General features: G+C 34.6%; 1 protein-coding gene across 1 annotated transcript in view; it reads left to right on the top strand.

The window, feature by feature from the left end:
- The window catches only part of Mco4 (Multicopper oxidase 4), a 36964-nt gene extending 11193 nt beyond the window's left edge, over positions 1-25771 (top strand). The window contains exons 2-15 of the mRNA XM_090395128.1: positions 4501-4751; positions 8437-8643; positions 8757-8926; positions 9041-9207; positions 9426-9532; positions 10489-10657; positions 10926-11167; positions 12008-12210; positions 18721-18871; positions 18990-19202; positions 19956-20187; positions 21202-21674; positions 23561-23713; positions 24276-25771. Of these exons, the coding sequence (XP_090251254.1) occupies positions 4501-4751; positions 8437-8643; positions 8757-8926; positions 9041-9207; positions 9426-9532; positions 10489-10657; positions 10926-11167; positions 12008-12210; positions 18721-18871; positions 18990-19202; positions 19956-20187; positions 21202-21674; positions 23561-23713; positions 24276-24580 (3043 nt within the window). The 3' untranslated portion in view covers positions 24581-25771. The remainder of the gene's footprint in view (positions 1-4500; positions 4752-8436; positions 8644-8756; positions 8927-9040; positions 9208-9425; positions 9533-10488; positions 10658-10925; positions 11168-12007; positions 12211-18720; positions 18872-18989; positions 19203-19955; positions 20188-21201; positions 21675-23560; positions 23714-24275) is intronic.
- The last annotated feature ends 1635 nt before the right edge of the window (positions 25772-27406 follow it).

Raw genomic sequence — 27406 nt, 5'->3', positions numbered from 1 at the left:
AATATTTACCACCTCTTTATCTATATTTAGGAGATCACCGTATCGATCTGTAATTTGTTACATACGAGTTAAGGAAATCAAAATATCCATATCTTTCAAGGAAATGAAGAGTTTTGAAATCTGTGATGCCATACAGAAATTATTATGTACCTATTGTAAATGAATAATCATATTTCCTTGGTAGAAGCGTTTATTTATTTATTATTGTTTTGTTTTTCCTTCTTTTAAATTGTCCATCGGATTGGTACTTAGGGACTCAACGAATATAATCTACTTCCGAAGGTTCCCAGAGCTGTTTCTTGCCTTAGGCATCGAGTCTGTTTATCAGTTGCGTGTGAAGAGAGTACAGAGTTTTTTTATTTTTTTATTTATTTATTTTTAAGAAGAACCTTTATAATCTGAAGGAGCTAAACAAGCTTGTCCAGAAGAGATATTTACAAATATCCATTCCCACGATGAGACTTGAACCCACGACCTGTTGATTGGAGAACGGGTGTGCTATCTACTCGGTCAGCCAGGGAAGTTTTAGATCGGATTAGATCGGCTTATCTATTTATCGGAATGTTTTGCAAAATGTAAAGATTTTATTGCCTCTGTCTTGTTCGACAATCAGTATATAACATCACTTAGCTGGAAGATATTTCTTGAAATTTCCTACTTGGTATCATTACTCAAGGCGAGTTATCTGAGTTAGGGTATTATTAGTCGAATTAAAAATAAACTAAAAACGAGCAAACCGAAATAAGAGCTCGCAAAGCTATTTTTATTTTCATGTCCAGAAAAACATTGGACACCTTATCTTTTAAATGATAAAAATCCGCAGTTTGGAAGAATGTGTAGGAAAGCCTAAACATCAAGCGGTCTCCACAAAAGTTTCAGCAAATCCTCAAAATCGTACTTAATCTGTTAGCATTATTGTTATCAACATTTTGTTTGAAAAGAATTGACTTCAAATCCCATCATAGCACGAGAGGAACATCTATGAGGGCATTACAAATAAAGATCAACTGAGCTAGGCTACACACTAGAAGACGATAAAAGTTTCATTTACTGGTGTGTAGCCTCAAGAAATGTAATACTGTAGATATTATTACAACACCATTTCATGACTACTTTCCAATTATAAACTTTCGACTAAGTTGATCTGCTGTTTTTCGAGTTTTCTGATTTGATGAGCTGTTATATTTCGATCTTCTAAAACATTCCTAATTTCGTCAACTGATCTATATCTCGGTGTTTCTCTGGAAACACCATGATGTAGATGGGCCTTTTTCCTTCCATTCTTACTCCAAACACTTACTTTGGTCACTCGGTGATTTCTGGCCTTGCCCTCTTAGATTACCTCTAATGACCGCGTTTCCTTCCTTCTTTCCCAAATTGACTTTACCACTTTCGATTGCTCTGCTGACACATTCTCGAATGCCAAACATGTAAAATTTCTTTCTGCTCTTTTCGTTTAAAACGATTCTACCATTAATCGAAGCAATCCTAACCCAACACTCCAGAACGTTGAAAACTGTCTTGTACACAGCTTAGTTCTTTGAGTGATTTCTCTCTAATTCCATATACATTTATTCAGGATAAATGTATCCACTACCATAGGCCTACTTATTCTATTATCTATTTTCGTATTTAATTCTCCAGCTTCAATAAAAATTTGTACCAAAATAGTTGTAATGTTTTACTTACTCTCTCGGTTCATTTCTTGGAATGCAGTTGATTTTGTTTTCTCTCTCCTTATCTATTTTCATCATTTTAGTCTTTTTATTCCTGATTTTCAACCCAGTTCTGCGACAGCACTCATTTAGTTTGGCTAAAGACTCGTGAGGACCCCTGTAGGAAGATTTATTTATGAGGATAACGTCGTCTGTGTAAAGTAATTCAGTTTTATTTCCATTTTCTTAAATGACGCCGTCAAGACAGATTAGAAATATTACGATTTAACATCAAACCGCCTTCTCGTGTAATCTTCCATTCTGATTCACGTTTTGGAACTTTTCTATCGTTCAGTATAAGAACGATGAGTTACATAATTTTCAAATCGCGAAAGATTTTAAATTTTTTTCCCTCTTGGACTCATCCATAGGTCATTTAGAGATAAGAAAACCTGCATACAGATCCTTAGTATATTTCCATGATTTCTCACTTATTTGTCGTATTTTAAGACTACTCTTGATAGTTTCTATTTGGTCTGGTTTTCTATTAAAACAACAGTTTTTTCCTTCGATTTTTCTCAGCTTTTTTTAATCAAATTTTTTCCTATAACACTAAACTTTCTTTGCAACTTTCATGGATAGTTTCCGTTTCTTTTCTTTTTTTCTTCTTCATAATCTGGTACGATGAGATTTATGCTCCAATGTATCTGATATTCGATTAAGCCTTTTGCATTATATAGAAATCTTGATCCGAAATATTTCAGCATTTCTGATTGAATCTCGTCTATTCCAGCTGCCTTTTTTATATATTTCACTTTACTGATGGCTTTTTCTATCCCCAGTATTGAAATATGCCTGAACATTCCTTTTGAATCTCTTCAGCCCCTTATTTAATTTATCAAAGTAAGATACTCCAGACATCCAGAATATTTTCATCTTCAGTATTTTAGAATTTTATATTTCAGTATTTTGTGTCTAATTTTGTTTAGCTATTTTCATCCATGACTTACTTTGTTATAGATTTTCTTATAACAGCATACTAATTTAGAGCGTTTTTTTTTAAAATTTTTTAATTTTTTATTTTTTTTACATCTGGACGTTTTACATCGGTTTTGTTCATTTCATGGATTTATTCTTCCTGTGTCCATCAATCAATACTGTATTTACAATTTGCTACTGAGTCTCTAAGGTTTAGTTCTCGTTTTCAAACTCATTAATATTTGCTAAAATAATACTCATGTATCTGAATGTCTACATTTCATGCGTAAGAGCTGTTGATCTTTAATTATTTTCAAATCTTTAATAAACATTTTTATTTTTCAATGAAATATTCATTTATATTGCACTCATTACTAAGTAGTGGCCACTTCCTGATCTAAATCTTCTGGTATGTGCTCTTTTATTCCGATTCTACTAGAAAAAAACTACTGTCAACAATAACTTAGCCAATAACTTCTTATTTCTTGCATCTTCTGTTCATCTCAATTTATGAACATATGGGTGTTCATAAATTGAGAACGAGGTTACTACTGACTAGTTATTCCTTTAAATGAATCTAGTAGTTACTTTCAATTACTATTATTATTATTATTGTCGCTGTCCCTTTCTTCGAATTTCCTCAAATATTTCTCAGCCTAACAGCCTTGATTTCTTGGGAAGTAATTCCAACCAGCAAACACGAACTTTTCTCTGTCAAGATTCATATCTTATTCTCCTGTTTCGTTCTCCATCAAGATCCAGCTTTCCTTTTTCTGCAGGTTAGCTGTTCTGTCGAATGTCTCCAAATATTCTTTTACTTCTCTGCTAGAACCTTCTATGGGATCATAGTCACAAATAAGTCTCATTCTCCAATTTTCTCCTTTAGAAATTGGTTCGCCTCTTAGTTTCAGCCACGCCAATTACCTCAGCTTCGTACGTCTCTAATTCTTCGACTATTCACTGACCCTCCTGGTCTCCTGATAAAAAAACAACAGGGGCGATATACAACCAGGTGACATTTCAGCTACAATGATATTAAATTATACCATCATAATGTGTATGTAGTTTAGCCAATGCAGAATAAAATTTCGAGAGCTAAGTCCCAAATCCAATTTTAGCAAAAAAAAAAACTGTCACGTCTGTGTGAGACTGGCTACCTTCATTCTAAAGCTTTTATAAAAGACACGTGCATTCTTGACCGGATTCGATACGAAGTACACATTTCATCTGTTATATTCTTCACAATCCTCCTAATTTTTAATCTCTCACAGACTTCCTTTAGTCACTTTCTCAAAGTCGATCTGTTTTTGTCTAATATGCTTTTTATAGGTATTTTCATATGTGTTGCTCCGCTCGGAACTCCCGCTACGATTCTTCATCCAATCACATAGGATCACGAGGGACCACTGGTTAGCATCCTTGCATAGCTCAACTCTAAATATATCGAATCCATTTCTCGTGTTTATCTTTTGTTCCATCTACCTCTGATCTTTGGACAGCCATCTCTCTACTGTTTTCTACATTTCAAGAAATGCGTTAATAGATTTCTTCTTTCTCCTCGGTAGTTTGCCTATACACATAACTGTTGGGCTGTAGGTCTTGTGGTCAAAAAAAAAAAAAAAACTAGGTTTTTGATAAAATATCAGTTAAAAACATTTTAATTTACTTAATCTAAAGGACTATGGAAACAACCCAATAATGCTCTAATCAACCAAATATCCTAAGAAAAACAAACAAACAAAAAAAACACTGGCTGGTGTACACTTGATGCGAAAATGCACATCTTTCATTGGGAGATATTAATATATTCTATCTGCTTTGTACTCATGATGATTTTCATTGATTTATGTTATTCGTTTCGTTCTAGGATGGCTCGAGAAAAGTTGACCAGGAGTCAAAATCCCTTCCGTATTGGCGATACCTACCGGAAAGCCGTATATCGCGAGTACAGAGATGATACTTTCCGAGAACAGTCACCGAGGGAGCCATATATGGGAATTCTGGGTCCTACAATATTCTGTGAAGCTGGAGATCAACTGATCATTAATTTTTTCAACAATGTCAGTAATCCGGTCTCAGTCCATCCTCATGGGCTCAGATACAATAAGGTTAACGAAGGTAAGACAATTTTGCGTTTCTAATATGCGTTATTTTATCATTCGACTTTTTTTTTTTCACTTAAATTGTTTTTTTTTTCTTTGCGATTAGCATAAGTGACTTTTGTCTGAGAAGTGGGTGCAGAGATCAAGACCTTCTTTCTGACATTTCTTAAACATAATGAACCCCTTCGTGAGATGTATAAGGGCAGCAACTTTGTACACGAGACAAAAATATCATAAGGAATACCAAGATCTCCTTGAATTAGAATTCATCATTCATGGCGGCTATAATTAGGAAAGTTTAAAGGGCAAATTACGACACAGCATAAAAGTTTCACTCGACCTTTTACATGTTAGGAAGCCGGAAAATAGGTGAAGACTACTATTCATATCACGAGCTCTTGGTGATCAGACCTGTTCATCTGAAGAGGCAAGACACGAAATGCTTTATTAAAAGGATGAGGTCCAAGGCTGGTTGTTTGCTGCTGTGAATGGACAGTACTGTTACCTGATTGACAACACACCGGCACCGGTTTACTTGAAGCTAACTTCTTAATAAGAGAATGAAGGACAATTTAATTATCTATCGCTTTGTTCTCCGTGATTTTATTATAATTATTTTTTTGCACTCACCGTTTCCGTAGAAGAGTCGGAAGAATGCGCTATTTTTACTTGAAAATAAAGCGCTTGAATCCTATTTAGGACTCTCTCTCTCTCTCTCTCTCTCTCTCTGTATATATATATATATATATATATATAGACAGAGAGAGAGAGAGAGAGGCAGAGGAGGGAATATTGCTAAATTAAAAAGTATGATTATAAATTATAGCATATAATAATTATTAGAGTTGTTATTCGTTGCATGCCACTACTATTTTTGCAACGTCCGCCTGATGATTGAGTGAAAAAAGGAGATCCCAGATCTTTAGAAATCATTTAATGGACAGACGAAGCTACTGACATTAAAAAAGTCCTTAGTTCAAATAATTTTAATTATACGTAAGATAGTCCTCATAACTTATCGTATAACTGTATTTTACCTGTTGTTTTGAATAGCTTTTTTGTGTTGTTACAAATAACGCCAAAAGATGGCAGCAGGTACTGCGTAATATTTTCGTAATGCTTAAACAGCATGCCATATTTCATTCGAGTAAGGACGTCCTTTCTGAGTGGATGTCTATCATGATCGTTTTTACAATACTGCTTTAAAATAAAGTTACGTAAATTTGACAACATTCATTCATGGTTTGTTTTAGAAGTTGTAAAAAGTTTTATATATGTGTATCTCAGACTATGTAAGACTTACTTTACTAGATTTCTCCAGGAGAAAAGTTCATGCCGTGTATTCTCGTCGCTAAGCATTTAAAACATTTCTAAGAAATCAGTAGTTTTTTCTTTTCTTTTCTTTTTTACAAATTTGATGTATATTTCCTGGTTGGCTTTCTAAATTGATCTATTTTCATGTCTTCTACTGACAGTCGCATGAATCAGTTGATATCTTGATCTCCCTTTGGCCATTTTTCTGCCCTTTATATTTTATTTTATTTTATTGTTGTTTTTCGGATATTTGTTCTGCTACTCTCTTATTTGCCATTCTGTTTAACGACTACAAATGATTAATATCATACACTTTTCACGACTGGCTTCCTATAAGCAGAAATCCGAGGTAGACCGGATCTCCATTGACTTTTGTAGTTAAAAATAACTGATGTGAATTGCGAGGCACCTCCGTAATATAATCCGTATTGGCGACACCCTTAGGTGAGAAAGACCTCGGTTCGAATTCTGTCCAGGACGTGAAAATTTACCAGGGATTTTCAACTAGAGATGAGTTAGTTGCTCTGATACGAACATTGTTTTTTTTTTTTTTTTTAATTCTTCGACACAGATAAGATGGCCAGAAGAAAGCAGCTTGCAGACATCATAAATAGTCTCACAGCAAAATCTGCTTCATTCGCAGATTTGACAACAGCAGAAACGTCATTTGAGTAACAGAAGACCGATCATAGATTTAAAAAAACAACAACAAATATTTAAAATATAAAAAATATGTTTGAATTATATACTGTATATAAATTCCGATTCGTATTCTTAGGAGGGGCAGCCATTACATTGGCTATCCTCTCTCTCTCTCTCTCTCTCTCTCTCTCTCAGATTAATAGTTTTTCTTTTAATCAACCCGCATTGAAATAATTTGTAGTGTTTTATCAATTTTGTAATCTCTCGCTTTTGGATCAATATCTTAAAACTAGCAAACACTCTTTTAATTAGTGCTTTTTATATAATTTCATTTACACTAAAAATCGTGCTAACTATCGTATTACGTTCTTTCATTTACAAGTTCGTTATTGAAATTTTTGCTTTATTTTCTTTCATGTTTTCATAATTTGCATTGTTACTGCATATTTTCTTAGCAATATTTTCTATTTAATTTTCCAGTGTTGATTGTTTTTGCGGATTTATTTAACAGGACCATACCAAATAATAACACATCACTTCTAGTGATCATTCAATAAAATTAATTGTTCACTGATCAATTCTATTTGCTCAGTTGTGTAATCTCTCTCTCTCTCTCTCTCTCTCTCTCTCTCTCTCCCTCCTTGTCACCATATCATACCATACGCCTTTTCATCTAAATCTACAAACGTTAAATCGAGAAAATTCTTTTTATATTTCTAGTTACTTATAAGATTATTGCTGATAAATAAATCCTTCCCGATTCCTTCTTTCTTTTTTCTTTTATCGATACAGTTAGATCTTCATCATAGTTATCAAATCAGATCTGTAATGTGTAAACATATTGCAACGTAATCAATGTAACAATTCTATACCACCAAGTCGAATATCAAGTTTTGTGTACTGAGGTATGCTCACGATTGAAGAATATTTTCCTCCTCCTCAATTTTATCATTGTTTCCACTTTGTGCTATTTCAATATTAATATTTCAGATATTTATTCTCTTTCTTCTTTTATCCTGTTACCTTAAACCGTTTTTATAATATATTTTTCATTTTCAAAATTTTTGAAGTTTTTAGCAACTTTACGTTTTTTTTTTTTTTTTTTAAGAAATTTTTATCCAATCGGATATCATTAGGGTTATCTTTTTACATAAGCTTATGACTAATTTAAGGGGTCCCAAAAATGACAATATTTATTATGAGTTATTATTAAGAGAGATATTTTTATGTTTTTGTTTTGTGTATTAAGTATCCCCAAAATAACGCTAACACTCCCCCCCCCCCAAAAAAAAGGTGAAATCCGATATCACTTCATTAACTCTTTGATTCATACTTTCTGTGTTTCTCCAGACAATTTTATCATGTGGTTCTTTCCACCGAGTCAATTAAAGTCAATTAGAATTTTTTCATTCTAAAGAATGAAAAAATTCTTTAGATTTTTTCATTCACTCTATTATGGGTTGGTTCGTATGCTAAAAACATTTTTTCCAGTACAGTATTTAATTTGGCAGATCACAGATTCAACTTGAATTTGTTTTAAAACTTTCTTAGTAGGCTTTTTTGCTGATTATTTCTATTTTCCCCACAATTATTCCCCTGGTAGGGGTTTCGTATTGGAATTCTTTTGTAGATGAAATGTCCTCTTGACTCGCTTAAATATAAATTTAACACTGCCGATTAACTTCTTGTCAAAAATGTAGATGCAAGATTTGTCTTCTAATAATCGCTGCAATTTCTTGCTTCAGGTGCCCTCTATGAGGACAACACAGAAAACAGAGATAAAGTTGATGATCGAGTACCTCCAGGAGGTCGTCATCGTTACGTATGGCTAGTTACTGATGGTCCTACAGACGCCGACGCAGATTGTATTACTTACGCATATCATTCTCACCGAAATGCAGACTCGGACATTCACGCAGGACTTGTCGGTGTTCTGATGCTTTGCAAGCCAGGTATTCATCGAATCATCTTCTACCGATGACGTGTGTATTTTCCTGATATTTCATTTATTTAAATCAGCGGATTATTTATTTCTAAAATGATCGACTTTGGTCTTGCGTTCCAGGTGTACTCGGAAGTGATGGCAAACCCAGAGGAGTGGATAAGGTATTTCCCCTTCTGTTCGTTGCTTTTGATGAGAACGATAGCTTCTACCTTGATGAGAATATCGCACGAAATGGTCCAAGTCTAACTCCGCAACAAAGAGAAGCCCTACGAAGGGATGAAGATTTTGAGGTATTTGGAATTTTTCTTCCACGGTCTTCACTAATCAGATGTTAACTTCATCTCAGCCTATAACAGTCTTAAGAGACGGGCTTCTGAATTCTAAAGAATATTTTTTTCTTTCAGTTTTCCAACTTGATGTTCTCCATCAACGGTATGGCATACGGGAACTTACAAGGTTTCGATGTGTGTCTAGGAAAGAGAGTGGCGATACACTCCATGGGTCTAGGAAACGAAATTGACATCCACTTAATTACTTTCTTAGGTCAGATCTTCACTACTCAAGGAAGAAGGTAAGAAAAACTGGAAAAAAAAAAAGGAAATGTTAATAAACTATGTAAGAATCGAAAGAAACTATCTAAAGTGATTGATGAATGAAAATGCGCGTTTGTGCAGTTTAATTAATTGCTTTTTTTATGATGCCAAAAGAATCGCATTGCTCATTCCGACGTGATTCTGATGTATTGACAATAGCGTTGAACTTATTATGCGTCTTATTATATTTTGTTAGGACTGCTGAGGTTCTTTTGTATCCTGCACGGTTTACCACCCATTACATGATTGCCACGAGACTTGGAAGATGGCGTTTTCTGTGTGAGGTCGGAAACCACGCTGAACGTAAGTAACTCCTTCTTGCTTACATATCGCACTAAACAAATTTTGACTAAGCATTAAAATTCGTACAGAATGCAATTATCATTCATTCAAAGTAGGGTTAGAGTTCGGTAGCACACAACGGAATGTTCGACTCTGACTATTGTGCGTGCAAAGAAATTCTGGAAAGTGTACCGATCGAATTCTTTGAATCCACTTAAACTCGAGCAGATGGTAGAACAAGACCAGCTACTTCTGAAGCCTAAAGAGCATCATTTGGAACTTCTGCAGTGTCCCTTCAGTTCCGACTCCTGTTGGAGGAGACGGAAATGCTTAGAATAATGATAGGTACTCCTTAAACCTAGACAAGTAATGTAGAAGGTTAAAATATCATTTCTCATCAAGTAGGCAGGCAAACTGCATCCATTGTGAAGACGTTTTGAGTGTGTGTGTGGGAATTGGAACCATTTATGGTAGCCACACGGGATTTAGAATGCGTTACATTTCATAGCAAGTCACTCCGATTTAGATAATTTAATCTATCTTCTTTTAGGTTATTAAAGTGTTTTTAAAGTGTTTACTAGTCTCTCTCTCTCTCTCTCTCTCTCTCTCTCTCTCTCTCTCTCTCTCTCTCTCTCTCTCTCTCCCTCCAAAGTAGCTAAGGTAATGTGTTATCCTCACATCCTCACCTCAACAATAGAAATCACTTTTCAGACTGTGAATGTCCTCAGACAACATTTATGTAGGATTAGTGTGAGTACGTTACACGGCACTGCACTACTTAAAACACACGATCTCAACCAAAACTTTATTTTCACCTTTCAAGTACGTTTTTATTAAGGTTTCACTGACCTCACTTCATTGCTGTAAACAACTTAGTGGCCGTAATAATCTTGTGATGTTTATGCCCTGAAACACTCATCCTCACAAACCACACTCTGCTTTTAAATTTTATTTTATTTTAAATTTCTTTTCTATAGAGGGAATGGAAGGCTTCTTTAACGTAATCCAATGCGACAATCAAGCAGCTCCTGCTCCCGTGCTGAGAGGGACAATCCGGCCCTATTACATTGCTGCAGAGGAGATCACGTGGAATTATGCACCCTCTGGAGTGAACAGGTTCACAGGCAACCGACTGACTGATGAACCGTGAGTATAAACACTTGTTGATAGCAGTCTTGTTTTATTAGTGGTTATCATGTCTTCACAGATGGCGCTTCTTCCTCTTTCTCCATCATATTCTTAGGTTTAGTGATTTTAAACAAAATACCTATTCACTTTTGCTGTAAGAGAAAACAATCACTATATACTGGACTTGGTTGAAAAAAAAATCTTTTCTAGTAGATATCTTTCCGTTGATTGTTGGCCTAAATACTGTTGGGCTTAAACCTAATCGCTGCTTACTGTTTGTTTATAGGGCAGCGGCCATTTTCTTCAACCGTCAGAACAACCATTTAGGAGGGGAATACCGCAAAGCTGTCTACAGAGCCTACACGGATGAGACGTTCCGAACCAGAATCCCCCGGGGTGAAGATGAAGAACATCTTGGCATCTTGGGTCCTATTTTGCGAGCCGAAGTGGGAGATTTGATTCGAATCACGTTCAGAAACAGCGCCTCGAGACGTTACGGAATCACATCCAATGGCGTGGTCTATGGAGGTAGGTCACGTGGATGGAAAAATACATGAAAAATAGAAATTGACTCATATTCAATCATTTTTTAATGTTCTAGAAAACAGCTAAATAACTTGGCTGAAATCACTTAGGTTCGAGTTTAGCCGTCTGTAATTTGAAAGCACTGACCAGAAGGAAGGCATTCAGTTAATGACTTCCATTTTTACGAAATAGCTGTGAAATAATGTAAGTGAAATTATACGCTAGGCCAGATAGATATTCATTGAATAAACTTAAATTCATTGAATAAACGAAAAACCTCCTCTCAGAAAACTGCAACTTTTTTTCTTTTTTTTTTCTTTTTTTTTTTTGTCATTTTGCCTCAAGTAGCCAATGCAAAAACAAACTCACAATTCTGCATGTACTTACATTTTTTTCTCCTTTAGAAACTGATTATGACACGCCCTGACTCAAATTCCATTAAAATGTGTTACGAGAGCAGTAAACAGTTTCGGTTAATTGGATAATCTGTACCAATGGTACCAATGGAATTTTCTATTGAAGTGAACTTTACTTTCTCAGTAACAAAAACGCCTACATTGGGATCGAAATGCTTGTTGAGAGAGGCCATTGATTAGGAAAGAGACAAAATAAAATGCATTTGAATTTTACTAGTTAAAACAATTCTTTTAACAAACAATGTCAACTCAAATATTGTTTAGAAAAGCAATGAGCGAAATTTGTGCTAAATAAAAAGTATTGCACAAATTGAAATGAAAATTATTCTTATCAAAAGTGTTAACATTTTATACACTTCCGGGTAATTTTTTTATTGACCATCCGCTATTCCAATTACGTAATAAACAGTACATGTTTTATTTTCAGGTGATACTGTTGGAGTCGAACCTGGACAGACAGCAACAATAGAATGGGCAATTCCCGAACAATACGCTCCTACAAACTTAGATCCAGATTGTATCACGTATCGATATTACTCCCCAGTGAACTTCATCGATGACACATATTCCGGCTTAGTGGGGATGTTGTTAATTTGCAAACGGAATAAATTGGACCCAGAGGGTCGTCAGGTATGTATAACACCATGAACGGTTAGTGCATCTCCCCTAAATATGTATTTTAAGTTCTTTATACTGGTGGAAGCTTTATTTCCTTATGCTAGTGAATGCATTATTATTATTATATATATAAACAACAACGAAAGATTCATAAATTTGACACAAACAATAGTCTTCCCACCTACCCCCATTTTCTTCATTATCTTTTAACAATGTACAGGCACTCAACTATTATGCAGCTGAATTATTTATCGGTGTAAGCACTATGACGTCATGGTGTTCCAGTATTCATTCTTATATTTTGCAACAATAGAGAATTTTTACAATGAAATTTATATCTTTCATTAACGTACATTTTACAACAGATGCTTTTTTTTTCATTCTCAATTTTGCATATTTCAGAGGAACAAATGTTTGTGAGCAAACAAATAAAACATAAAAAGCTTGCATTGTTTAACGTATTTTATAACCACATTGCTTTTATGTTCACTTCTTTATCTTTTTTATGTTCTGTTTAAGCGAAACATGAACTCGAAATTTAATCACAACAAGTAACAAATACGAGGGAAAGTACCCAGCTGCGTAGATGGCCTGATTAATAGTTCGTGTTCTGCTTTTTTTTTCTTTCTCTGTATTTTTCTTTCCACTGTTGTTCTGTTATTGAATTGACTTGTTAGGTTATCTTACTTCTTTTTCCATGTTTTAACTGGATTAATTGCAGAGACAAAAATTTGTAAATTAATTGTAAACAAGCTGCAATTATGATACTCTAGCTCCATTACAATTAAATTACATCTGATTTCCTTTGCATGCAAGTCGTGATGAAGAAATCCTGTTGTCGAACGTGATTATTATAAATATCGGTTGATTACTTTGCGTTATTCTAGATTAGTTCTATTCTGTAGCCATAAATACATGTAAAAATATACTGGATATTATGAAGCAGATTTTATAATCATTCATTCAGGGAAAGAATGATTATTCTAGTATTTTTATGAGCATCTAGAACTTTATAAAATAGCTTAACGTTGTTTCTTATGTTGCTGAAGATCCCCTGAGAAATTCAGCGTAATGCAACGAAAATAAATACAGACCAGGAGGAGATAATTCTCCCTGATACCACTAGAGGTAGATTCTCGCAAATGATTAAAAAAAAAAATAAAATTAAAAAAAAAAAAAAAAAAAGAAATACAGTCGTTTCTTACGTTGATTAATTTTTCCTGATAATTCCTACACAGTCGCACCAAAATATGAAGTTGCTAGGGGGGAGAAGCTAAAATTCCACTGACGCCATTACATATCGATTTCCGACAAGTTATTTCTTGAGTGTTTTGCTTGGGTCATTTAAAAAAAAAAAAACCATCTCATACAACAAGTGATGAGAAAGCAAGAGGTTGGCTATAATTTTGAAGGGGACCACTTGGTGATATTATTGCTTTAATTGTTGAAATTCCATTTGGCTCGGAAATACCATAAAACTGCTGCAAAAACACATTAAATGTTAAACATAATGTCACTATCAAATTGCACCCAGCCTCCTGCTTCATTAATATTTGGCTCACTCTTTTAAATATGAGATTTTTTACAAGACACGTTGTTACAGTTTAGGGAGCTGCACTGGATGTTAAAGATACTTCAACACTAAATCGACAATCAGTGCATTGTTAATAATACATGTTAACAATGACAGTGATACTGCTATTATTAAACTAATCCTATTAGCACTGAAGTGCTTTTCTTGTTCGAACAATGGTCAATATGCAACAATCAAAAATCATATATAGCACGTGATATATCCAAATTGTTCAGTGTTCAGATAAAATTATTGTTCTAGATGGTGGTGGTGGTCTGGCTAATCGGGATGGGAATCCAATTCCAACACACTGAGCAGCAGGTATAACTGTGTTCTAGAGTCTGCTTGTCTGTCATATGGAATGAATGAAGTGAAATCAAAGCGCAATATTGTTACAGACTGAAAACCAGAAAGTAAACGTAACATCAAACGATACCATACAAAGTAACATTCCCGTGATTGACTAGAGATATGGGAGTTTCCGGCATGCTCTCGCGGGCAATCCATAATCAGCTTCTACGTTTGATCTCGCAAATTGGGCGTTCCCCATTTTACACCAACAATGACATTAATGGTGTTGATCAGTTTGTTGCTTTGACCTTAACAACGGCACCGTTTACGGATCTCCTTATTACAGGCAAGTCAAAGTCTAAAGAATGTCCCATTAACTAATACCAACTAGGGCGAATAAGTCATTTTTTTACTCACCAAGTGTTTGGTATTCGGTGCGATTGAATTACACCACATCTACGGCGGCATTCTTAATCATTCAATAAACTTTTTTTTTTTCGAATTCATTTGTCTGTTTTGGTGTTGACAGCCATCGCATACTGACCCGCAAATGGATGTTAGCAGCGATAACAGTCTCGTATAAATCACAAGCCTTGATGTATTCGTAAACGGGGTTGCGCTGATTAATAATCTACCCAACAAGCCGCTTTGTAAGATAAGACAGTTCGGGTGCTACGGTTTCAAAATATCGTGTCATGTTACGGGGTTATCGAATAATTAGTGCATCTAAACCTTAATTATGGAGTAAAGTGAATTGCGGAGATATGCACCTCGTAGTACTACGCCCAAAGGTGATATTGCTATCAAATGGCGATTATCATTTTCAAGCCGTCTGGTGCCGTGTCCAATTCTACCGATGCTATAAAATAGTTCGACGTATCAGATCGGTATTAATTAAGAGGCTGAGATTCCAGAGTGATATCGAGGCTAGCGTGTTCAAAATATACATAACAATGATCGAAAAATGTGTATCAAAGGTATTTCACATTAATGACCGAGTAGCAAATAAATGTATTTGCTACTCGGGAATTTCCGTAACCAGTTCGCGATTGTTCGTCAATGGTTTCAATAATATTGACTTTTGCTTATGGCTATGATCGATAGTTTTTTTCGCACAGAATAGTGTTAATGTAAAGATATTTCATTTCGGAATAATTTGAATTTAAAAAAGCATAGTTTTCTGTTAAAAAATAAATATATAAAGGAATGGAGAGATTCAAGTCTATGTTGGTACTGAAAGGTACTTGGAGAAACAAGCAGTGCATGCTTTTTCCTATACAAACTTTGAGTGTGATCACATGATGATAGTCACGGAAGTCACGCATCTAAAATGTGGAGACTACAAATATTATATTTGTGTGTGTGTGATAGAGAGAAAGATAAGGGTCCCTGCTTAAACAATCTAAAATCCAGATTCCACCATCAGTGAGTACATCTTCTAAATGCATCCATCCTTTTAGATTGCGTCTAAGAATGGCTTGCCTTACAGTGTGTTCACAAACAGTCAAAGGGACTGTAGGAAGAAAACTTCCCTCCACCTCCCCATGAGAGAGAGTTAGACTAAAAAAAAAAAAATATATATATATATATATATATATATATAGAAGTCAACGGACACCATAATATGGTGCCTACCTTAATAAGATGTAGGACCTCCTTTCGCTGCAATGACTGCAGCAATTCTGTGAGGCATGCTTTCCTGAAGTGTACAATAGTAATCAATGGGGATTTTGGACCATTCTTCCTGGAGTCATGTAATGGGGTTCTGGCCTGTTATGGGGGGGGGGGTGGACATTCCTTGAACTCACCTGATGCCAAAGTTCATCCCATAGATGTTCAATAGGATGAGATCAGGACTCTGAGGAGGTCAGTCAAGTGTGATGAAGTTCATGTCCTCCAACACTGCAGTTACAGCAGCAGCATCTTATGCCAGGGTGCATCGTTTTGCTGAAAGAGATTCCGTAGAAAAACGTTACAAAATAAGAAGTATTTCCCAAAATGTTTAGATAACTCTTGGAATTCAATATTCGTGGCACCACAAACAGAGACTCAAGGTCAAACCGGAACCATACCATCACACCGCCACCTCCGAATTTCATAGTTAGGGGTTACGCACTCTGATAAGAGACGTTCAAAGAGCATCCACACCTATCCATTTTCTCGGTAGAGGATGTAGGACGATTCCTAGCTCTATAACCAACTTCCACGTCCCACTGTACATGTTTATTGCGCCACTGTGGGTAATGTGGGCTTGCATATCTCGGTCTTACCATGAAACCATGTTGTGAGCCTCGGTTCTGAATGTTTTTGTGCAGATTCGTGTACCGCCGAATACCCGGTACTCCGTATTCAGTGTGTCGGCCGACGAATGGTGGTTTTTACATATTATCCTTCGTAGCACTCTACGGTCACATTCGGTGATTGTGGTGAGTCGCCCATTAGCAGTGGACGACTGGGATGGCTCCATTTCACACGGACTCAGTTGCTCTGACTTGGGAGCACCTCCATCTATACAGGATACAAACAGGTGACTCGTTATATGGCACAATGCACCTATATATATATATATATATATATATATATATATATATATATATATATATATATATATATATATATATATATATATATATATATAGAGAGAGAGAGAGAGAGAGAGAGTATATATAAATTTAATAAGGTCAAAGCACCTTGTGGCAACTTGTTTAAGTAAAATTTATAAGCTCTGCATTATTTCAATCTTAGCATTGTCAGGTCTGGCTCCCACTGACGAGACCTCAATAAAGGTCGAAACCGATCTGGGTAGTGGCCCTGGTCTTTAATGCATAGCATCGTACATCTCCGCAAGGGAATGTGCCTTGCATTAGGGGAAAATACTAAGGAAAGTGATCGGAGCTTACTTCACCTTTACCACGAGTTGCCTCAGACTTGCACTACGTGCAGAAGCAAACTTGACTTACTTGTCTGTTTGCTTAATTGGGAAAAAGGATTAAAACCTAGCTTATAAAATTGCTTGGTATCGTTAATATATAGATATATATATATATATAGAGAGAGAGAGAGAGAGTGCATTCAAATTCTGGAACTAAAATTATTATGTTAATATATATAGTATGTTGTCTATGTATGGCTGGTTCATTGCCAGAAACCTAACATTACATAATATTAACAAGTTTTGTTTGCGTTGAGATTCGATGAGTTTGGTCGTTCGAAACTATAGCCATCCTAGAAAATACATTTCTTAGTATTTTCTTAGGCGATTGGTTACTGCACATGACGATGATTTCGCTTAATTCTCTCTGTGAGTTATTCCATAATTACGAATGTTGTTCCACATTACTTTTTCCCCACGGATCTAGCACCTCTTTTGTTTCTTTTTTTTTTCTTCTTTTACACAACCCACGTCAGCAATAAATGGGGAAAAAATGATATCAAGTTATAACTTGCTACCATAATATAAGGCTATAACTACCAGTTATTCAAATTCAGTGTCGTGTTTTGAATATTTTTATGAGGAATACATTTCTCCAGGTTTCCTCTTTAAAAAAAAAATTAAAAATCAATTAAAATAATAAATACTACAGTGACATTGAAAACGAGCACATTGCGTAACAAACAGTAAATTATATAAGGCGCAGCATGTAATAGTATTATGCTTAATTTCCAAACGTCTACGAAGTGGGTGGGCTAATAACTAAAATATTAACAAGGAAGTTGACTGCGAACATAAACATTGGAAAGGAAATGATAGCACTTGAAAATTCATAGAGTTATTAAAGGTTTAAGGTCCCGTAGTAGTATTCATACAAGATCGTACACTTCACCGTTAATAATTTTATAACTGTTTTATTTTTTATTTATATTTTCCTTCTTATATATATATATATATGGAAGAAAAGTTCTTCGGGTTCACTATAAATCGTATTTAATTTTATGTAATTGTAACTCTTAAAATAGATTTCAATCTTGTGATAATTCAAGTCGGATTCAGTCATCTTTGTCTTTATGTGAATTCCAAGTGGTTATTTAAATGAGCCACGCGTTAGTTCTGTTTTCTATAAAACGTGCTGGGATGCATACAAAAAAAAAAAAAAGACCCTTCTTCATGCGTTCTATCGCTATGGATGTAAATGTGATTTCTGCAGAGCTCTGTTTGCTTTATTTTACATAAAAATAAATATACGGTTTTAATCCGTTATAATTGGTCAGGGATAGGTTTCGCGGATTTTAGCGCACAAGTGTGTGTGTGTGTGTGTGTCATATGTGCTTAGTTGATTGTCTACCATCTGAAGACATTCAGTTTTCGAATTCAATCATTTATTAAATGATTTTCATCTCTCGATGTCAAGAGATTACAGTAGACCTGAAGTGGTTGAAAAACCAACACATTTGGTTTCTAATGTGGGTTTCCAGATCTGACCATTAAGTCCACCCACACTGTTAAATGTGCTATAGATTCACAATTCATTTGGTAGGGGTTTAAATTCCTTGTAGAAAGCAAGAACCTGCGTTGGTACTTTTCAACTGAAAATCAGTTATTAAATGGGTTGTGACTAAAAAATACACAAAAAATTATTATCACAATTAGAATGAAATGTTTCGATAAAATGTTGTAATTAAATAAATGGCTACTAATGATAACCTTTATTTTTCTGTAGAGAAACGTGGACAGAGAATTCGCCTTATTGTACATTATCATGGATGAGAACAGATCGCATTATCTGCGTTATAACATCGACACTTATGCTAGCAATCCTCAGCGGGTGAACACGACAGATCCAGATTTTATTTCTTCAAACAGAATGCACAGTAAGAATCGTTTGTATTATTGAATTCATTTGCAACTGAAAAATTATGCTAGGATTTTAAGGGTATCTTTTGAATTCTCACTCATTTTATAGTATTTTTTTTTTTTTTTTCCCCACAGGTATCAACGGAAGAATGTTTGGAAATCTGGAAGGTCTAAACATGTGTCCTGCAGAAATGGTCAGTTGGCATATAGCTGGGTTCGGGGCTATTTCTGATCTTCATACTGCATATTTCCATGGCAACACTTTCCTGCAATATGGAACCTATCGGGATACTGTCCCTGTAGCTCCCAGCACCCATTACACTGTCACAATGAGTGCAACCAACCCAGGTAAGCCGTTGGTATTATAACACTTCGCTGTTCTTAAACTATGAAATTTAAACCGTTTGTAAAGGAATAGCTGCTTTCTCTCTGCGTGTGCACGCACGCATGTACTTTTAAATACATTTTTATTGTTAGGTTTTAAAGTTGACATTTTGACTGCCTGCAGAAATGTATATCGCATTAATATTGATTGCAATATAAATTTTTCTTGAGGCAAGAACACGCCTTGCCTCAAACGGACTGCCAGGTGTATGTATGTCTGCAGGTATTTAGAAGTACCTACGTAGTATCTACTTCACTACGTTGATTATTATTTAACGTTGTTGTCTAACAGGACTCAAAACACGTAGTGAAAGTTTTCAGGCTACACATTAATATTCTGATACATCTCTCCAATAGGCAAAACTTAATAAAACTTTATTCTGTTAATTAACACTAATTAAAATAATAAAATATATTTCTTTTGTACTTGAATTAATGATAAGTGTTATTACAGGGAAACTTCAAACTTTTCTTCTGGCATATTTTAACGTTCTGAAAATTACGGTTTGATTTTTCCAATTCTCAGATGAGACTCTCGTCAATTAGAAAATTATGTGAGGGAGGGGGGGTATTATGTTAGGTCAATATTCTAGTGATAAATACGGATTCACTCTTTCGTTCTTCTCTGCTGCTACCATAAAAACATTGCAGTATTTTATCCAAGTTTAATGTTAGTAAACAGACTAATGACTATATATTGATTTTATTCTCTTCCAGGTAACTGGGCTTTAGACTGTAGAACAAACGATCATCTTGCTCACGGAATGGGCGCCATCTACAGAGTGGGACAATGTGGTATTCCTGTATCAGGCAGCGGGTCAAGCGTCGAAGATGCATTAGCTCGTGGAGCCACCCTGCGAGAATATTTCATTGCCATTGATGAAGTTGATTGGGATTATGCCCCATTGGAGAGACACATCATCACCGGGGAAAGTCTTCTAGAAAATGAGTAAGACTCTCTCTCTCTCTCTCATATGATATAGTATTTACAAATAGTCACATCACATTATTAACAGTCAATAGAGAATGTTGAGTGGGGTGGTGAGAAAAATTATCTTTATCTTCAAGAAACCAGTGTAAAGAAATATTGATGGGTGAGAGTTTTTAAAATCATAATACAAACAAATAAAAATATGAAATAAATGCTATTAATTGATGAACCAAAGCAAATGTTATTATAAAAAAAAATGTTAAAAGAGCCTGATGCGTATATTACAGTACATAATAATCTTTCCCTTCCTCTAATTATCGTTCCTAATGTTTACCAATCGTCCCTTCCAAAACTGAAGGTTGAATCCACCACTGGGAAAGCGCTCACCGAAATGTACCGTTGCACATTTAAGCCTTTATGTGAGTCATGGCGGATGAACTGAAATTAACACCTAAAGTATTTTAGACATTCACATTCTCAGGTTTTCGTCGGTAATATTTGATAAACACTGACTTTAATGTTCAGAAAAATGAATTTTGCACTCGTTTATTAAAATTCCGCTATTTGGCGGGTTTAATGTCTATTCCTCAGCTGCACAGTAATATGAAACTGCTGTATGCAAATATTCAGAAAAAATTTGGAATCCATTTTTTCAGAGGATGGTTTCCGGATATCAACGCAAAGCATTTTTTTTAAAGTAAAGACTGCGTCACAGGTCTTCAGATGCATTGACAAGTCGTATCGCCGTTTGCAACCGGAAGAAGAAATCCACTTCTAAATGATGAACGATAACCACTGTAAGCCTCATCAAGCACGCACACACACTCGCAATCATTTGCCGCGATATTCATTTGTGTCTGTGACGCGAACTTTATAAGGGACTTTTCAACTGAAAGTAACTCCTTTTTTTTTTTTTTTAGAAACCTGGGTTAAAATTCTCTGGCTCATTTTTAGCAGTGAAAAAATAAAAATCTCTGAATTAATTAAGAATTCAAAATTGAAGTCAGAATTTTTTTTTCTGTGTTTTTATAGGGAGAGTCGAATTTTTGTAGAAGGGGGAAATAACCGAATAGGTAAAGTGTATCGCAAAGCAGTATACAGAGAATACACTGATGCCAGCTTCAGACAGCTGAAACGAAGACCTGCCGATGAAGAACATCTTGGGATCATGGGTCCTATCCTTAAGGCCGAAGTTCAAGATATCATCCGAATCACGTTGAGAAATAATGCCATGAGGAACTACTCTCTGCATCCTCACGGTGTGATTTACCGAAGACCCAGAATAAACACCGAAAGCAATGACGTCACACCAGAAGAAAGGCCCGTTGCACCTGGAGAAACACGAGTTTATGAATGGAACGTTTTAGACAGATCTGGACCGGGAAAAACTGGCTTCAATTGTTCCTCTTGGACCTATTATTCTACAGTTGATCCAATTAGAGATCTTAACTCCGGACTTATTGGAGTGCTTGTAACTTGCCGAAAAGGAACTCTAACAAGACAAGGTAAGATTAACACCTGGACAGAATATGGTATTTTCTGTTATTTTAAGCGGTTATTTCATGTGTGTTCGTTATATTTCGCTTTTTTTATATATTTAGAAAGTACACAACGTTACAGTGTTCATTCTCAGGAACAGCAATCATTATATATAATGATTAAATATCCAAACTAGCATTTCTGAAGATAGGTGGGAAGCCAGTTTCCATCCTTCAAGTCTTCATTAATAGTGAGTTCAAGTTGTTAGTGAATCAAAGATTGCTCCCATCTCGTGGTCCTAAACCCTAACACTCGTATTATTGCCTGTAATGAGTGTGAATTATAGTTGTTTTTTTTTTTTTTTTGAAAATGGGTGTCAAAGGCCGTAGAAAAAGTTCCTCTAGTCAGCGACTAGAATCGAACCTATAACGGTCTTTCTTCGAGATCTTAGCGTTATGGAAGCAATCATCATTTATATAGAGCTACCCAGTCACGCATTAGTTATAATACATAATATTTACAAATCTCTTTATCTGAAATAAAACAGTTTGCTTTGGCTCTTTGACTATTCCTAATGGAAGGATCGATTAATATATGTTCCTGGTGTGAGAAGACTAAGAAGAATATCACATTTCGTTTCCATGTTTCTATGGAAACTTGCTTGGGTGGCAAAGTATATCACGCATATCAACAATAGTGAAGTTACGGAAAAAAAAATAAAAAAATTCAGCATCAAATCGCTGGTTAATACGATAAAATTTATTCACGCGCTGAAAATTCTGGAAGATATCTTGAACCAGTGTTTGAAAAACTTCCTATTTTCGAAAATGCTTAGCACTAAATAAATATATTCTGTGATTAATAAATGTTCTGAAATTTTGGTTGATAATTTAGGAAAAAATGTACATTTACGTTGTTTTCTTTACATAACAAGGGACATGAGTTGTATAGGTTACATTTGTATGAAGCATACGATGTACTTCTTCAATTTAAACGGTTAAGGTCAGCAGTATCGAAGTAACAGCTACGAAATCCATTGAGAGAAACCTGATCTGGGCTAATACAATTGAGAACTGTGAGACAATTGCTTTGGCGTCCGTAATAGCGCATAATCAAATTAACGGTCTTTCTGAGCATGGTGAATAATCAGAACAGCGTCACCTTGGAAATTAATGAATACCTAATCTTAAAAGGTACTTTAAAAATAACTTTGTTACCCACGAGGAACTTGAATTTAAATTCTGTGATATTGTTCCAGTCAAACAAGGTAAACCGGTGGCTACATAATTGAGTGATGTTTCAGGGATGTGGAAAATAATCCTTTGGAGGTTAAGAGTACCATTCCGATTTTTTTCTGTATGGTTGTGAAGGCGTGGTACGCTTGGCATCCGCCCAAAGTATGCTACGCCATAAATTCCACGGTGGCGTTACCGGCTCCCCGTTGAGCGGAACTATTTGCGTACTCATTGGAATATGTGGAGGAGAACAGCTGACAAGAAACAATAGAACTGTTATGGTACTGGCATTTTAATCGTGTCCATAAAAGCAATATAAAAAAATGGACGTTTAAAAAGTTCACAAAGTTATTTTTCCTTGTTCATCTATTAAAACGGAACTTTCCTTGAAGACAAGGATTTTATTCATATATTCAAAGGTTATCGCTAAAGAAGGTCACCTACGTCGAATATAAAGGTATTCTTTAGTCTTTACGTGTTGTCTGTTTTATCCATCCTTATTTTTTTTAATGTTAAATGAAGTGTTTTTAAGATTCAATTAACATTTTGGATATCAGTTGACAGCTCACCGAACTGCATAACAATTTTGAATATTAGTCTCAGACCTGATGTTCGATCCGTAAAGCTGGAAGTATTGCCATTCTATAAATTAAAAATCTCTCTTTTTTGTCTTGCAGGTAAAAGAAGAGATGTAGATAGAGAATTTGCGGCTATGTTTACAATTTTTGATGAAAATCTAAGCTGGTATTTGGATCAGAATATTCAAAGATTCACATCTGGAAACATCAACCGAGAGGACCCTGACTTTTATATGAGCAATCGGATGTACGGTAAGTTTAAAAAAAATTAAAAAGTTTAGGAGCCCACAGGTTAATGTTGAGAGTGTGGTGTAAAAATAATCAAAAATAATATAAAAACAACCTAAAGAGCATTAACGTGTTAGAGAGTCTCAATTCACCTAAACTTGAATTGCCTCTATGCTTCTAAGCTTTAGATTTTGGTCGCAATATCCACATGTTAATTATATAATTACTGCAGTATATAATAATTGAAATGAACCTTATTTTAATAACACCATCAACTTTCCTAAATGATAAATGCAGTGATTGGAATCTATTAAACTATTTCCATGCATGTTAAACTTTCTTACCCTTTTGCAAATTCATCTATTAATCAGAATCCGTTTTATGTAATTTATAAACAAATCGATATTTCATTGTTTTAATTTAAATTTAACATTTTAAATATTCAAAAATACATATCCATCTATTATATAATTTTATTATAATTACTATCACTACACTCCGATTAATGTAAATAGAATAATCACTTTATTATCATTTAAATAAATGTCTGAAATAGTTTTTAATAAAATCAATGTTTTCTTTGTAGCTATAAACGGCAAAATCTACGGTAACGTACAAGGACTTTCAGCTCCCCAAAATAGTAGAACTGCTTGGTATGTAATTGGAGTGGGTTCCCAAAGTGATATCCACACTGCCCATTTCCATGGCCAGACATTCCAGTACCGATTGGAACATCTACGAAGAGGTGATGTTGCAGATCTTCTTCCAGGGGCTTACCTGACAGTGGAAATGTACTTAGATAATCCAGGATCGTGGATTTTGCACTGCCACGTAGATGATCATATGCGCAATGGAATGGCGGCTGTGTTCACAGTAACACGTAGCAAGTGAGCATCCAGAAAGGTAGTTCATTAATAATGGTGCAATGAAATGAAAGTCAGTATTTAGATCTTCGTTGTGGGATGTTTCAGAGCAGATTCTATGAAAAAGATATTCTTAAAGGAATTGTCGAAATTTCAGGAAGAATGTTGTGAAAAAAGTAAAAAAAAAAAAAGTTAATGAGTTCTTAATAATACTTCCAAAGTTTAGGAAAATCCTTGTAAAATAAAAATTATATTCTTCATAAAATTATCAAAATTCGAGAAAGTCCTTGTGAATAAAAAAATAAAATAAAAAAGGTTGGGAAGATTTTTGTAAAGGAAAGAAAAAACAAATACGTTCTTCATGAAATTATCAAAAGGTCTAGAAGACCTTTTGATAATTAGATAGTCTTGAATACAAAGGATGATGTTAATGAAATGTTCAGGAAGATCTTTGAAAATGATCTTGGATGTTCTTTATCAAATTGTCAAAAGTTTAGAAAGATACCTGCGAATGAAAAAGAAAGTTTCTTAATGAAATAAGATGTTCAAGAAGGTCTTTGTAAATTAAAAAAAAAAATTATGTTCCTCATCAGATGATAAAGTTCGGAGACGTATGTGTGCATAAAAGTATGTTTTATTTTGAAATTGCCAAAAGTTCAAGACGATCCTTTGACTAGAAAAAAAAAGAAAGTATATTGTAATGCCATCCATAATACTCAGAAAGAAATTTTTGTTCGCTCCTCTATTTTGAAGTATTTGTGTGAACAGAGTCAATTGTTTTTGTAATTCTTTCGAAGTCGTGTGCAATATAAGCATCATGTCCGGTATATCTGGCAATAACTCTGCTGCCATATAATTTCATCACTAAAAATAGACTACTCTATGAAATAATATTTCATTAATGAACTCATGTTCTGTAAACTACACATCATCACTAAATACCTGGCTTCAAAGTGTTTATTACAATAAATATAATCAACAGCTGTGGGATTTGTATGGTGGGTGTTGAATTTTTTTTAATGACAGTTTTTTTTTTTACTTATTAGAACTTAATTATTTGAAGTTGTTTAATCTTTTTGTGTCATTGTCCTTTGTTCATCTGGTGTGTTTTATGTAGGAATAGGATTTTTATTTATTAATAACAGAGTTCAAGTATAATGTGACATGTATTTTGAATGGCTGATTGTAATAGCAAAATCAATAAAAAAAAAACAATAAATAGATCAAGAAATATTTCTTAAATAAATAAAATTAGACTCTTTATTATTTTTAATATTTATTAATGCATATATTTTGCAAATCAGATTCTAACAAAAATTTATTTTTATTCTAAAGTACTACCTTTCAAGTGTTTAGTTTTTCAGACTTGGATGGTTATTTTTCCCCACAGTTTTGGTTGGTGGGCAGAAAATTAGATGAACTGAGGGGAAATAATTAATCCCCATTTATTCCCCCCCCCCAGAGGAGTAAGTAACATTCTTTAGACTTAACAAACTTTTGAAAATCGGTAGACAGCCAGTTTTGACCTTCAGTCTTTGAAAATAATTGAATTCGACGCTAATCAAATTCGAGAACCCCGGAAGAGAAGATGGTAAAAAGACTGTCGCCATCTCATGATCCTAAGCCACAATTGATATTAATATTGTCTACAATAGTCCGAGGTTAAGAGTTGATTTTTTCTTAATTGTGAGACTGAAAATCCAAGTCTTCGTGAAGGAAAAAAAACTGCTTAATTACTTCAAGAACAAACTAACTCGGAAGAAGCAGAAAAAAATTCCTATGGGAAATCAATCCTCTGTAATAACATTACAACACAGAATTTTCATACTGCTCTTAATTTGGCTATTAGGATCTGTATGAAAATGTGTCGATTAATTCATTTTTGGGTTCAGGCGCATTATCTGGAGTAGCAATATAACTATAACTATATAATTCTTAAAATATAACTTAAAATATAAAAATATAACTATATAACTCTTAGTACAAATAAAAATAATATATATATATATATATATATATATATATATAACTGGGGGATGAGATAGACTGTTTTAGATAGAAGTATCATAGATAAGACACTGAATGAAATATATTCGTCACAGCGGATTAGGAAAAAAATTGTATACTCTTCAGAACAGTATTTAAGTAAAAATAAAAATAAATGAAAAGTTCCCAAACAATCTGGCAACACCTACGGAATTGTATCTACCATGGACACAACACGAAAACAATTCCACGGACGGTCTGCAGTGCAAGGACTAAAATATAGATCACCTAACTTTTTTTGAAGAACAAAGAAAGCAATTATTATTCTGTTATTTTTTTTATTCTTCCTAGCAGCGTTTTTCCATTAGCGAATTTTGCTTTTTTTTTTTTTTTTACCTCTGTTTGATGAGAGTTTTACCTAATGTGGAAGATGCAACAAATCTTGGTATTACATCCCAAAATAATATAAAGTGACTGATAACTGTGGTAGAGAGACAATAAAATGTTTGTTTGTTTCCCAAGTGCAAAATATCCGGCTGAGGGAATGATGGAAGAATCAGATAAAACGTTATAAACTAAGAGATGCTTTAAAAAACACTATGTATTGAAATGATGAAAACAATTAAATCTCGAAGGACATGCAAGTAATAATAAAATCATCGATTGCACTTTCTAACAGAACAGCATCATCGGTTGCTCTGATGATATCAAGAAAATCGAAACACCATGAAGTTTCATTTCCCTTTATACGTGTATGTGAGAAGAAAGTCCCGTTACAAGCAATACTTCGATTGAGCTACAATAGTACCGACGGAACGATTCTACACTTTTGTACAGAGCTAGAAGGACCCGTTCCAATACTATAAGA

This window comes from Typopeltis vanoorti, chromosome 1 (assembly GCF_054136105.1).
Source record: "Typopeltis vanoorti isolate ZY-2024b chromosome 1, IOZ_Tvanoo_1.0, whole genome shotgun sequence".
Classification (NCBI taxonomy): domain Eukaryota; kingdom Metazoa; phylum Arthropoda; class Arachnida; order Uropygi; family Thelyphonidae; genus Typopeltis; species Typopeltis vanoorti.
Note: the sequence above shows the minus strand (reverse complement) of the source record. Positions and strands in the feature narration are given on the sequence as shown.